The 14660-nt window shown below is 35.8% G+C and overlaps 2 protein-coding genes across 2 annotated transcripts in view; both read right to left on the bottom strand.

Moving 5' to 3' along the window:
• Positions 1-4406: 4406 nt before the first annotated feature.
• LOC109584779 (85/88 kDa calcium-independent phospholipase A2-like) overlaps positions 4407-14660 on the bottom strand; it is a 22670-nt gene continuing 12416 nt past the window's right edge. The window contains exons 5-9 of the mRNA XM_020000640.1: positions 6494-6711; positions 6328-6413; positions 5833-6131; positions 4833-5169; positions 4407-4733 (exon numbers count right to left, since the gene is read on the bottom strand). Coding sequence (XP_019856199.1) covers positions 4675-4733; positions 4833-5169; positions 5833-6131; positions 6328-6413; positions 6494-6711 — 999 coding nt within the window. The 3' untranslated portion in view covers positions 4407-4674. The remainder of the gene's footprint in view (positions 4734-4832; positions 5170-5832; positions 6132-6327; positions 6414-6493; positions 6712-14660) is intronic.
• On the bottom strand, positions 6881-11748 carry LOC100641054 (ankyrin repeat and KH domain-containing protein 1-like). The gene is made up of 3 exons (XM_020000636.1): positions 11435-11748; positions 11066-11383; positions 6881-11014 (listed from the first exon to the last, which is right to left on the bottom strand). Exons 1-3 carry the CDS (start codon positions 11682-11684, stop codon positions 7473-7475), a joined length of 4110 nt encoding a protein of 1369 aa, XP_019856195.1. The 5' UTR covers positions 11685-11748; the 3' UTR covers positions 6881-7472.

The raw sequence follows: 14660 nt of genomic DNA, 5'->3' as shown, positions 1-14660 counted from the left end.
TACATTAAACTTGATAGCTGAAGATGATGTCTTCTTCCAACCATGTAGCTCAAACTGTTGAAGCCCAATTGCCATTTGCATGTCAAGGTTATGGATACGATCATACTCATCATACAACTCATTCAGATTTGTCTCTAACTTTTGGGCAATGACTGCTGGAGACAAACCATCAATAGACTACATGAAAAAGAGAGAGAGAACTCTAAATACATGACTTAAACTGCAATTACTAGTCAATATGAATATTCAGATTCAATAAGTAAAATATACACTTTCATTCACACTAGCCTCAACACAATATACTGTTGTTATCAATTACATTCACTAGGCATCAAACAAAGTAAACTATTGCCAATTTCCACCATTCACAATTTCACCATTACTCACAAGTGCTCTTCGTTTTTCAATCCCCATTCCTATACTCTCAAATTTTTGATTTTGCTGACAATCAGTAAGTTTCTCTTGTCTCTCTGGCAGATCGACTGAAATGGACATTAGTCTTGTAAAATGATGCTTTTTTCTTCGAACTGGTACTACTTCCTGACCATGTTTGGCATCAAATCTCTTTAGTTCTTCAATGATTTTGGAAAATTTTTTGTCATTGCCTCCATTGATGAGCATGTCAAGTGGAGTTCTCTTTCTATCATTGACTGCATCAATATTTGCACCAAATACTATGAGTAGTCGAACCATTAATAAATCCCCTTTCTACATAAGAGGAAGGAAAGATACACACATTAAATCTAATGAATAAAAATGTAGAGTAAAAAAATTATTGCTATTACCTGAACTGCAATGTGCAATGCTGTATTACCAAAAGCAGCTGGTATGTCAATATTCTCAGTCCCAAAGTCACTGAACACCATTAGTATCAGTAGACACTCTAATTTATCTTTTCTGTCACTTCGTACAATAGCATGGAGAGGAGTATCCATTCTCTCATTTCTCTGGACTTGATCGTATTTCTTCATTTCAAGATGCTTTAGTAGTTTCTAATAATAAAAGCAATAATGTAATAAGAGCAGTAAAGCTACATTAATCAAGACTATTCAGAAAGGCAATTAATGAATGCATAACTAATCAATGCATTCTTATCGCTATCCACTTACTTCTGCTGATTTTGGATTATGAAGCTTCAGTTTCTATTAAGTAAAGAAGAGAGAAAGTTTTATGGTACACAGTTTCATAACTTACTATGAAATGAGGTGCTTTAGGTGACCCTGGCGGCTTCTTCCTGCCCAACAACTAAAAAAATTTAACTCATAGTATTAGTAATGCTAATAACAAATTGACTATTGTGATCGTGCAGATTGGCTTACAGATAAATCAGGAGAGCTTGACTTATATTTCTACAAAAAATACGAGAAATATCAAAAGTAAGGTGTAATTAACGCAATCTCTCAACAGTGAATATAGCACAAAATTAAATCATTACATTCAACTTTTCAGGTAAAAAACTCTTTCTTAAGTTTCAACTTACAGTAATACTGGTTGGGCCTGCAGATTCATGAACACTCTGGGCTCTTGTTTTTTTCTGTGGTGGTGACAAATTTGCCCCAGCTCCAGCAATGCTTTCCAAGACCTTTCTCTCTTTCTTTTTCTTTTTCGTTTCATACAAACTAAAATCTGCTTGCATTGTTGCTCTCCGAGCCTTTTCCCTCTCTCCTTCTTTCTTTTTTTCCAACTCTTCTTTATCTTCCTCTTCCTCACTCAGTGAGTGATCATTAGTTATAATGGCATCAGAATTTCTCTTCTGAATCATATTCAGTGCACTGATCTTTCTTGTACTTTCTGTGGCTACACGTTTCCTGAAAGTCCTCCTCCTCCCATGATGCTTCAAAGAGGAGCGAACATACTTAAACTTGAAAAACAATTCATTTAAAAGCTCTTGACTGTGTAATCGGGTCATTCCTGCATCGTCACTAGGCCTACTCAGCCAGCGGTCATCCTCTGACAACACTTCTTCATCTCCTTGATAGCCAGTGAGTGAAACACCAGATATTTGCTTTGTATGATGAATATTAGGAAGGTTTTGAGGCATAGAGGAGGGATCTACAATAAGACCATTCATCAACTTTTCAAGTTCCTGTCCCTCTAATTCTTCATCAACCTCCTTTCCTTCTCCTTCATTACTGCTATCATCATCATTTTCATCACTGTCTACATCAAGGTGATACTGCCTAAAATCTAATTTAGGAACCAGCTCCATGTCTCCATCAATCTCATTCATATTGCTATAACATGTTAATGAGCTGGTCACAAGAGGTGAAGGCCTTATCCGTGATATCCTTGCAGCTGATCTTGTGACAAGGCGTCTGTTTGATGGAACTTGAAGAAACTGGACACCTCTTCGACGTGGCTGCTGCTCATCAGCTCCCTCTCCTTCACCTCCCTGGTGTAGCTCAGGGTTTGAGTTTGATTTTTTAAAAGAGCCTCCATTATTAAATGACTCCCTGGCAGTCTCAGATGGCCCAGTGTCACTAATTTTTTTCCTTTTCAAAGCATTTTTTCTCTTCCAAGCTTTATGATAGCCATCATGTTGGGCTCCTTTTATTTTCATCTTATCATTCTCTGGCATTATTTCTGGCTCACTAAAGCATACAACCCCAGGTGAGGCACTCGTCCTGTACTGATTGGAGGAAGGCTCTTGTACTTTATCTGAGTTTGAGGTAGCCATTGTTAAAATATGACTGAGAAGAAAAGAGAGTAGGACAGAGAAGAGGGAGAGAAACAGGAAACAAGCATCTATTTAGAACAAACAGAAATAGCTACCACTCACAACTGTACACACCAACTGACACATGCAGACCAGATGGCATATAGTCTAGGCTAGGCGTTTACGTCAAATGATAAGAACTAACACAGTTAAGAGTTAGAAGTAATAGGGTACTGTAAGTTTAGGCATAGATATGGTTTAGGTACTTGTAAAAAGAGAGCACTCAGCCTGCAAAAAGTTTAATAATTGGCTTACAACTCATAGTAGTATAGACTAGTGTTTACAAGTTCCTTTACAATAATTATTACAACTCACCTAGATGAAAATGAAAACCAACAGGCTAGGGAGCTACAGGAAGCCTAGGCTCAGCAACGGCTGGAATAGTTCAAAATAGTTTCTTTCTCCCCAAGGAAAAGGACCATAAACAAACACTGACAAAAGGAGCGTTTCCACCATCCACCATTAATATAATGCTACCACACTAACCACGAAAGCCAACGCCCACTCATTTCCTTATATGGAATGACCGGCCTTTGACTGTGCAATGAACATCATCGATTACAATCAAAGGAAACGGTGACATCAACTAGTGTCATTATTCATCGGAAATGAGACCCTCCTTCTCTTTTCAACTGTTCATTGAGAGTTTTATAATCAAATTTATTGTATAATACAAAAAAGGAAATGTGATGATGATGCTGCTACATAGATGAATGATAATAATAATAATAACAATAATGAATAATAATAATAACTAGGCGAATGTAGAACATTGAAGGGGCGAGCACAAGCTAGCATGGCAATATACAATGTTTAGATGTCACAAAGGCTAATGTTGTTGTCAAATTGTAAATTGAATGATACACATGCAGAGCAGCTCAGAACTTGTGACTTGCATGCAAGGAAATTTTATAGCTTGCTCTTCTAGCTTTATTAGCAGTGAAGAATCTCAGTTGTAACTTTAATAAGTATAATTTAATTTTTACTATGATATTTTCAAGCACAGTACTTTTAGACTCTCTTTTCTCTGATGAGCCATTTGAAGTGCTTTTATATTCTGTCATTCAACCATAATTAATAAAAACTTGAAGATTTATGTGTGTTTTCTTGAATTTTCTCTGCTGTGGAAGTGTCTTGACAAGAGATCAGTCCTATGTTGCTGCAAGTAAGATTGGCTAAGGTAGGTGCCATTTTAATTTCATTGCAACCACACCCACATCAATGAAAATATTTCATTAGAATGCTACCGCATTAGATCATTGATTTTTAAATAGATATTGTGCACACATGGGGTGTGACCAGAATAGGCGTGACTGGAGACGTACGTGCATACATACATACATACGGAGGGAGGGAGACTTCGCCTGAGTGGGGCTCGCTTATGCTCGCCCCAATAATATTAGATTAGATAAAAAATAATAATGGTAATAATAAAGATTAAAATGAGGGGATAACAAAGATGTCAAATTCACACAATAACATACTGAGCTATGATACTTAAGGTGGGTAATATATAACAATTATAATAATAATTACAGTAATGAGAATCTTGTTAGAGGATTAAGAGCATGAGGATAATAACTGAATAATAATAATAATAATAATAATATGGGCAACGTAATCATTTCTCTTAAGTAATGTATGCATCAGTGTGATACTGAATGAAAGGTGCACAAAACAATGAATTGTATCTACAGTGTATGTTGTGTGTATTAGGTGCATGGATACTAATTTATTGGAGGTGAGTTCTAAACTTGCAAGCCTGAATTTGATTCCTTTTTAGTTTTTATATTTTCGACTTTTATTGTTCATTTTTCCATAAATGCATGTGAGAGTACTGTATGCATGAACTATATATATGTGACACTGTGAGTGGTGACTGAAATGAAACAGGATACTGCATGAGCTGGGGAAGAGTAGTAGGTGAGTGATGGATGCAATAATTATATCTGGTGAATTCATATCTGATTGAAACACTTGCATCGCCATAGAAAGTGCTTTCGTTGCAGATCATCATCTAAAAAAATAAAAGCAACTTATGAAGTCATTTTCTCTTTATATAAATTTTTGAGACTCATAGTCTCATTCCCATACACACTGAGTTTCATTCCCATACCTGATGAGTTGGTTTCAGTCGATTTAGTGTGAGGTATCAGATCAGAAGGTGAGAGGGCATCGCTGGTTGTGAACATACAGGAAGCTCCTCCCAGGCCACTTCCAGAAGTAGTGTAGGTCTTTGTGATTTTTACAAAATATTCTTTAAGCTCTTCAAAGCCACACCGCATGTTCTGTAGCTCGATCCTGGTACGTAATACCGAGTTTAAGAGTTTACGAGTCTCAGTTTCGAAAACTGAAACCTTCTCCTTGAGATGAGGGCTGAATCGACAGTAGGGTATATGCAAAGACTTACAGCGAGAGGCACAATTAGCACTGACTGTGTCAGACTGGATTAACTATAAAATAAAAATAAAATAATAAAATAAAAAATAAATAATATGAATAAATAATAATGTACATGTACATGTACACATACATGTACATGTAGTAGTGTAAAAAATAATTTTCTAACGCTTCATCAAGGTGTCCCACAGAATTTTGGCTTCTTATCAGTGAATTTTGACTGTTACTCAAAAATTGGTCAAAGACCTGTACTGTACAGTTGTACATGTACATGTATTTCATAATTTCACAAATCACTAAGAAGAAAGTCTTACATGTATGCACATTAATTTTTCTGATACATGTATATGTGTGCATATGTTGTGTAGAAATTTTAAAGTTGCTCAAAAATCAGGCCAAAGTCCCTGTACGGGTCTTGGGCCAAATTTCACCAAAATTAAAAAAAGAGAATTTGCCATTTTAAAAGTTTTTCCTCATACACATGCATACATGTACTTATGTTGCATAGAAAGTTTGAGCTGATGCTGATCAAAAATGAATTTTAAATTTGCTCCAAAAGCCATGTACGCTCACTAATAAAGCATGATGCTGTTTAGTTCACTTAGCATGCTTTGTGGGAAACCCTGACATACATGTACAAATGTAATTGCTGATCAAAAATACACATGCTGAATATACATACATGTACATGTACACCAACACTTGCATCAACTCACAGAGTTTCTCAACAAAAGCACAAAGTTCTGTAATCTGTGATAAGCTCTTCTTGAGCGAAACTTGAGTGAGGAGATACGAGGAAAGGACCCCATCTTGCTGTGAACATAGATACCAGTCCCTAAGGAAACGACAACCGACACAAGACACTGCTCGTGTCTTTGGTAGTAGAACTGCTGTAGACGTGTGAGAGCATAATCCGTTGGATTGTTGGCAATGAGTGATGCTGATACATAGTCTGTGTTGTTAGCGATTGATATTGGAGATATTGAGACATAATGGGCCACTGTTAGTACTGACTCTGCAATAGTATGAGAGGAGAGAGAGGGGGGGGGAGAAAAAGTACAAATAATTCAATTTTAAATTTTATTACAAGGAATGATGCATATTTTGACAGTTACTTGCTCTTAAAAATAAATTACAAAAATGCATCAAATATTATCATTATTGGCCATATTGATGTACAAGTACATGTACATGTATGTACAATTTTCTACCTTGAGAAAATTCATCATCAAAGCAGTTATTGAATGCATGCAACTTCAGATCAGTAGTGGCTTTATTAACAGCAAATACCATCACCCTAAGGAAAGGAATGAGATTAAAATGGTGATACACAATAATAGGAGATGAGAGAGAGAGGGGGGAAGGAATAAAACTAACTTTGGCTCTTTCACATCACACATTAGTTGGTGCTCATTCCCAAAAGAAGAGCCACAAATGATATCAAACATGTCAGTGACACTTTGACCAGTTGTTTCCATTAATCTCTCAAGTGTCTCTAATACTATGACACTTCTTGATCCAAACCCATCCATGGATAGTATCCTGCTCCTATTGTGGAGTCTGTATGAGAGGGAGTACATGATGTGTGAGTGTTCCTGGTGGAGGAGGTTATACTCTCGCTGATTGCTTTCAGTACATAGACACACATTATTAGGGTCACCTCTCTATGCATCAGTGAAACAATTTCAAATAAATTACACATGTACATATGCTGTATATAGAGTATGCATCTACATGTATACACAGTATTGTTAATTTACCTTTATTAATTATTAACACATTAGCATGCCTCTGCAATACAATTACACTTTCTCACTTTGTTTAACAGTTAACACTACTATTGCTCAGAACATTCTAGAACTTAATTCTCTGATTCTATATAAGCACACACACTTTATTCTAAAAGACTTTTTTGATTATTGTTGTTATGATGTTATTGTCGATTCAGTATCCATATTTGTTGGCTATCACTTTATCTTTGTCTTACTTGCTGGCACTATACGTATACTGGTAAATCTATATCAGTGTAATACTCTTATTTTAACTTGCTATTTTGGATATCAGAATTAGCTTGAACAGTCAGTTTTAAACTTGTATCTCTTTTTTCTCTTGCCTAGTTGTAGGGGCACAGGAAGCAGTTATAAGGGCACTTGCCCCCACAGGCCCAGTGTAGCTACGCCACTGCATTGAATTATTTAAAATCAAAAAACAATAATTTTTATGCAAAATAATAACTATTAAAGAACTAAGAATATTTACTATTTCTACTAACACAAGGCATAACTATTATAAATCTTTAATAAAACTACCAGATCTACAAGTATAGTCAGCAAAGAAGCAATACCATATAAACCAGCTATTGCACCCATCGTTGTGTGTCATTTTTTGCAAATGGTGCCATTGATGCTCCAAAGGAAGCTCTTTGTTTCTTCTTTTTTTCAGCTGCTGGATTATATGCTCTCATTAAGACAGACTTAAGCCTGCTAAAATAGAATTCCAACGGTTTTGTAATGAATATTTTCTTCTTTTCTTTCTTTTCAATTGATGAAACTGGCAAAGCAACATCAGCAGGGATATCAGCTAATAATGTAATGATATCCTTTCGATCGTATAACTTGATATTTTTGGTCACATCCAGTGCAGTGTTCCCTTCAATGTCAGTTATGTTAACATCAGCTCCAACTCCTATTAGTGCCTCAACTAATTCAACATGTCCACATGAAGCTGCTATCATTAATGGAGTTATACCAGCTACGAGTCGAGAATCTGGACTCATACCATCAGGTCCATCATTCATAATCATACCAATTAATGTTCCTAAATCTCCTTTAGCAGCTGCTACTAATAATTTTCTCTCATTAACTGAAAGAGTAGATACCTTCTCTGACAAGTGAATCATGACTGAAGAGTGGCCTTGATAACATGCTTGGGTAAAAGCACTACTAATATTTTCTGGAGTGACGTCACATTTCTTTATTAAAATCTCAACAGCTTCCACGTTATTTGCCCATGCTGCCACAGCTAATGAATGAAGCTCCATGCCATCCAAGATATGCATGTGGTTAGGATGACAGTTGAGAAGTAGCTCTAACGATTTTGAATGATCCATGAGTAATATATTTAGTGAAGCCCATCCACTGCATTTATTTTGCAAATTTTTGATCATTGATTTAGATAATAATAAGATTGAAGTGAGTGCCTTAGTGCCATCCTTACTTGGAATTTCAATGTCTACATTGTTACTTAATAGCAGGCTAATAATCTGATGGTATCCTCTTTGGCAAGCATGCATCAATGCACTCCATCCATCATTGTCTTGAATGTTAGCATTTATACCTTTACTTAACAATAATTTGATAACCTGTTCTTGTCCATTTTCACAAGCTAGCATCAAAGCAGTCAATCCATACTTATTTTGAATATTACAATCTGGATTTTTAGACAATATAAGTTCAACAACCTGGTGATGTCCCTCTTGACAGGCTAGCATTAAAGCAGTCCATCCATCTTTGCTCTGGATGTTAACTTCAGGATCTTTATTTAGTAAGAGTTGAACAACATGGTAAAGTCCAAAATTACTAGCAGTCATCAAAGCAGTCCATCCATTATTGTCTTGAATATTGATGTTTGGATTTTTATTCAAAAGAAGTGTAACAATTTTGTGATGATTCATCAAGCAAGCATTTATCAAAGCAGTGCATTCTTCTTTGTCTTGAACATCTAAATCTGGATCACTTCTCAATATAACTTCAACAACTCGATGGTGTCCTTTTACACAAGCAATTATCAAGGCAGTAAACCCATCAGAATCTTGAATGTTAACATCTGGATTTTTACTCAGTAAGAGCTCAACAACCTGGTGATGGCCGTTGCAACTAGCCATGATCAAAGAAGTTGATCCTCTATCGCCCCGAATGTTGATATTTTGATCTTTACTCAGCAAAAGTTCCACAACATTGTAAAATCCCTTGTTTGAAGCACGCATTAAAGCAGTAGTTCCATCGTAACCTTGAACATTCATATCTGGATTTTTTTTAAGTAAAGAATTAATAACTTGAATTTGCCCCTTATCAGTAGCAAGCAAAAGAGCAGTCATTCCATCAAAGCTTTTAATGTTAATATCTGGATCTTTACTAAGCAATAATTCAACTATCTGATGATATCCCTTACTAGATGCAAGCATCAATGCAGTCCATCCAGCAACATTATTTCGAATATTGAGATCGGGATTTTTGCTGAGTATGAGTCTAACAGTTTGGTAATGTCCTTGCTGACAAGCCATCATCAAAGGAGTCATTCCTTCATTACTGCAAATATTAATGTCAGAGGGCTTAGCTCTATTGAGAATGGTTTCAACAACTGGTAATCCTGAAGCACTAGCAATAATTAAAGCGGTCACACCAAAGCGTTTATTCTGAATGCTGATGTCAGGATTTTTTGATAGTAAAATTGCAGCTGTGTTTTGATGTCTATAACGACAAGCGAGCATCAATGCAGTCCATCCATCTTTGCTCTGAATGTTTATTTCTGGATTTTTAGTCAGTAAAAGTTCGACAACTTGATATTTCCCATCAGCACTGGCAGCCATCAAAGGTGTCCATCCATTGTCATCTTGAATGTTGATCACACATGCATCTTTTTTAAGCAATGCTTCAACGAGCTGGTAATGACCAATTTCAGAAGCTAGATATAAAGCACTGAATCCCTTTTCATTTTTATAATTAATATTGATATCAAGATGTAGTAGGAGAAATGCTAACCTCTCAAATTCTGTGTCCTTTGCATTATGCACGCTCACAATTGCGAAAATAAGTGATTCCTCTAAAGAAAAATTAGGGGGAAATTGACCTCCATCAATGACTACGATTGTTCGATCATTAATAATAATTTGAAAAACACCAATATAGAGAATGTATTGGTGTATTGCCTTTATCCTGAGAATAAAAGTTTGTTGCAATGTTGATGGGGCCAAGAACGTAAGAGTTAACGATCCTTTCCTAACTTTGACTAGTTCAAGAAATTCTGAGTTGGGTCCAAATATATATTTTTTTAGTACTTCAAGATGATCAATTGTTTTATTATCATAATCCTCGGTTACTTTAACGACAACAACACAAGTTAATTGAGGCAATTCTTCTTTCGGTTGCACAGCTTTCTTAATTTGATTCACTAGTTGTCGCAATGTAGTTGATTTTTTAAAATCTTTCAGTTCTTTCATGTATTGTTGAAACTCTGATTGCAAATCATCATCTAGTGGGACTTGCTTCACAAAGTCCATTATCACTGAGCAGTTCAAAAAGTCATAACAAGCGGCACTAAAGACGGCATCAATTGTAGGTAAATCTGTATATTCTTTATCTTTTGATATTTCATTCATAACTCGTGCAACATCAATAGCTTTATACTTTGCAGACTCATGGTAATGTTTTCTAATTTTTATGGCTAGTGTTGAAAATTTGCCTTTCAGTTCATCAAGTGTAGTAGCAATTTCACCTTCAGCGTTCACTTCAATCTCTGAATTTTGTTCTATTCCATGTTCTTTATGCTTGAGTGTCCATTTGATATTGTGCTTTTTTAGTACTTCTTGCTCCAGGTCTTTGGCCAGTGCTCTTGCTTCCAATTTTGCAGGGCCTCCATTGCTAGAAAGGATGGCTAAAAACAATTGACATTTCTCTTCTAGCTTTGTTATGTCCTCATAAAGTTTTAAACTACAAGTGAACTCATGTGCAATATTATGAAAGGTTGGAGATTTATGGACATCTGTACTAGTCATGTCACCAGAATACATTTTATCAGCAAAATTTTGTAACCAACTCTCTGTCACCTCTTTTAACTGAACATAATGCCGTCTCATAATTTTTTGAACTGTCAAGTATATTTTTGTACTTTCATCTAGGCCTATAGCACAAAAACACAATAAAACACAGAAATAAAACAAATTGTTTTTACCTTGCAAACAAGAACATTCGGACAAATTCATTATAACTTGACGAATCAGAATAAGTTCTTCTGCATCAATAAGAGCCAGCGTAATCACTTTCCAAGTTAAATTAGGAATATTATCAAGACAAGACTGAGCTACAGCACTCATGTAATTGTCAGAGCTAGTTTCCTCTTTCTTTGGATCCACAGCATCCTCTTCTTGTTTGATACGAGCAATAATTTCTGATGTCATATTTGGCAGAGAGCAGACAAAATGCTTCCAAGTACCAGCAGTAAACTCTGAACGACTCAATAACTCAACCAATTCATCTCTTGTTGGCTTATCTAAGTACAATAATGATTATACTAGTAGCCGGTGCATGCATATCATTTTACCTGTAAGAGTGGGTCCAGGATTAAGTTCAACATCTCCAGCTATGAATAGGAGAATAAAGAGACAGAAAATAGACAGAATGAGTTTAGGCCGGGTCTCCATTTGTGTAGTAGAAGTATATCTGTTGCTGATACCATTATTACAACGGTAAATGTTACCGGTAACGTTACTACGGCAAGCACTGGATTGTGACCAATGGCGGGAGCAGTTATAGGATCCTATTCTAGCCCTCCACTGACACAAATCAATCATTATTGAAGAGTTTCACAGATAGAAAACAATTAAGTAGAACAATCTCGAGAACAATAGTCTCACTATTGTTCACCATTGGGCCGGGTCAGCGGCGCGCCCGGCGCGGTCCTAAATTTAAGCATATTAAGGCTGGTTCCCATTATGATTGTATTTGTTGTACAATTAATGCTAGAACACGCACACGTGGTACACAGAGTATTAATTGCTACTACTGGTAACCATAGATATTAGAGTAAATGAAAGGGATAGGAAACCACCGTAAAATTTATAGGCATGTCATGCGTTGCCTAGCGACGTATGCAAGTTGTCGTTTTTCTTGCCGGGAAACTAGGAAAATGGAGGACCATCACTCGAGTTTACAGTTTATAATTCATGTTTTATAATTGAATATACTATTATTTTTAGGTCAGTTGCTAAGATCAGGATCATATCTATCCACTGATACCTGGTTCAGGAGCACTGCACTAATGGCCGGAATTATATCCTGCTCCAAGTTGTGTCTGTCAAGTTGTCCTGACTGCCGATTTTGTTTTGTACCTTTTTCTGAAAGATGTTTCTTTTAACCTTGTATTTGTATATATAAACATTTGACCAATGTTATAACTGAGGTCTTGAAACATTTTGCAGTAGGAAATACTGTAAGGTTGTGAAATCTAAGCCTTAAAAAAGGCCAAAAATGTGCTTTGTTTTGTACCTTTAATTCAATAATAACAAATATCCCAGGCTTGAATATTTTAATATAAATTACTAATTTAAATACGCAGGTCTTCCACCTATTTTGTTTTCTGCATTTCATTAGATGAATAAAATAAAATTATTCAACCATTTTAGACAAACTTTAAACATTATACATGAATGCATAGTTCAGATGTCACATTTATATCAAGATGAACAATTAAAATAATCCAAATGTGTGTAGTTTATGGTACAGTTAAGTTAAAATACATGATTATAAACTAATCACAGTTTTAATCCAGTTTCATCATCTATGTTCCAGTGGCATTTAATTTTTGACTTCAAAATAAAATTATTTTTTATGATTGATTGATAAATAGGTTTTTTCCGGTACAATGTGATTTGCGCGCGCAATGAGTCCTGCGGACCATTCAAAAAATTAGTCTTGTCCGGCGCAGTTACAGCAATAGTGAATAACAATTTGGACACAGTTATACTTATTGCTTGAGGTTTGTGATTTTTTGTTGTAATTATTAAAGACAGTAAACACCTTGGTAGCCCATTTATCATGTTTATTACTTGATAGGTGCTTCTTCATTATTGCAATACTCAGTCACGGTAGTCTGCATCAATCATGGGTCGTAAGAAAGTATTCTCAACTGGGAAAAAAACAGCCAGAAATAAATTTAACACTGCCAAAGTTAATTTGGTGCAAAAGAGTAGAGCTGTTCGAAAGTTTAGCTACAATGACTTAATGCACGACTTACAATCAACAGCATTACCCCAACCTTGGGCACAAATGAAACCATCAGGAGATGAAGATTCACTACTATTATGTTGCATAGAAATAACTGGCAAAGTACCTACAATATCCCATTCTATCATCATACACCGAGATCTTAGCTACGTATTAAACACTTATACACACCATGACATATCTCTGCCAAAAAATATAACTATATCTTCTTTTGACGACATCATCTCTCTGTTGCTTTATATCAATTCACTGCACATATGCCCAGGAAATCCTGATGACTGTTTCATAGTGTTAGCAGAAAGAAGAGAAAACAGTTTGAAAAACAGACAAGGTATCTGTACAAAATAATATTTTTCACTATAATTGTATATTATTATAGGAATTTGTGTAGCATATCTTGAAGACGAACCACTGAGAACAATCAGGCATACCAATTGCACTTACATGCAGGAACGAAAGTCACGTTGTTCTGTCTGCATTAGTTACAGGCACACATTAAATGCAATGAAGATGAAGGAGCTGGCCACAGAGAAACAGCCAGTTACCTGCATAAGTGCGCAAACAAATTATAGATGCTTGTCAAAGGAGCAAATGACGCAACAGCTGAAATATTTAAAGTCAATCATAAATGAGCAAGAAAAAATCATAGAACACTTACAAAAAAAAATTGAAAAAGATGCCAGTCTAGTCACAATTAATGATGATATGCACTCAGATCTAGTCACCATAATGAAAGAAAACCATGAAAATATTGCCAAATCATACCCAGAAGATAGCTTTCAAGCAATCTTTTGGAAAAATCAATATAGCACGGCAATACAGAAATCAAAAAAACATCATAGATGGCACCCAACTATGGTGAAATGGTGTCTTTATCTTTCTCACAAATCCTCAAGTGCTTATGAACTATTACGTTCCAGTAACATCATTAATTTACCTTCCAGGAGAACTTTGAGGGACTACAGTCACTACTACAAAAGCACATCAGGTTTTTCGCTAGAGCTCGACAAACAACTGATTCAAGATTCAAACGTAGCATCATTAGATGAACATCAAAAACACATCACACTGCTAGCTGACGAAATGTACATAAAAGAAGATTTAGTCTACAAAAAAGACACAGGAGAGCTAGTTGGATTCTGCGATATCGGAGACATAAACAATCACCTTCTAGAACTAGAACAGAAATATAGCAAAGATGATGACAATAGCAGTACTGGTATGCAATTACCAACACTAGCAAAGACGGTTCTAGTCATTATGATTCGTGGTCTTTTTACGAACTTCACTTTTCCATATGCTTCATTTCCAGCAACAAATTTAACCGGGGAACAATTAGTTCCAATCTTTCTCGAGTCTCTGATCCGGTTGGAAACATGTGGCTTCAAAGTAATGAGCATAACACTTGATGGTAACTCGGTGAATAGGAAATTTATCAAGCTAATAGCAGATGACACTGGAGTTGTGAAACACAAATTTAAAAATCCTGCCAGTGACGACGGAAGATATGTCTATTTGTTTTCAGATCCTCCTCACTTAATAAA

Source organism: Amphimedon queenslandica, unplaced genomic scaffold, assembly GCF_000090795.2.
Source record: "Amphimedon queenslandica unplaced genomic scaffold, v1.1 AMPQUscaffold_13167, whole genome shotgun sequence".
In the NCBI taxonomy this organism is placed as follows: domain Eukaryota; kingdom Metazoa; phylum Porifera; class Demospongiae; order Haplosclerida; family Niphatidae; genus Amphimedon; species Amphimedon queenslandica.
The sequence above is the reverse complement of the archived record's forward strand: the minus strand, read 5'-3'. Positions and strand labels throughout refer to the sequence as shown.

Coding starts and splice junctions, on each gene's coding strand:
- LOC100641054 (XM_020000636.1), bottom strand. CDS start 11,684: ATGATTGATTTGTGTCAGTGGAGGGCTAGAATAGGATCCTATAACTGC. Junction 11,384..11,434: donor TCCTGGACCCACTCTTACAG/GTAAAATGATAT, acceptor TATTGTACTTAG/ATAAGCCAACAAGAGATGAA. Junction 11,015..11,065: donor CGAATGTTCTTGTTTGCAAG/GTAAAAACAATT, acceptor TTTGTGCTATAG/GCCTAGATGAAAGTACAAAA.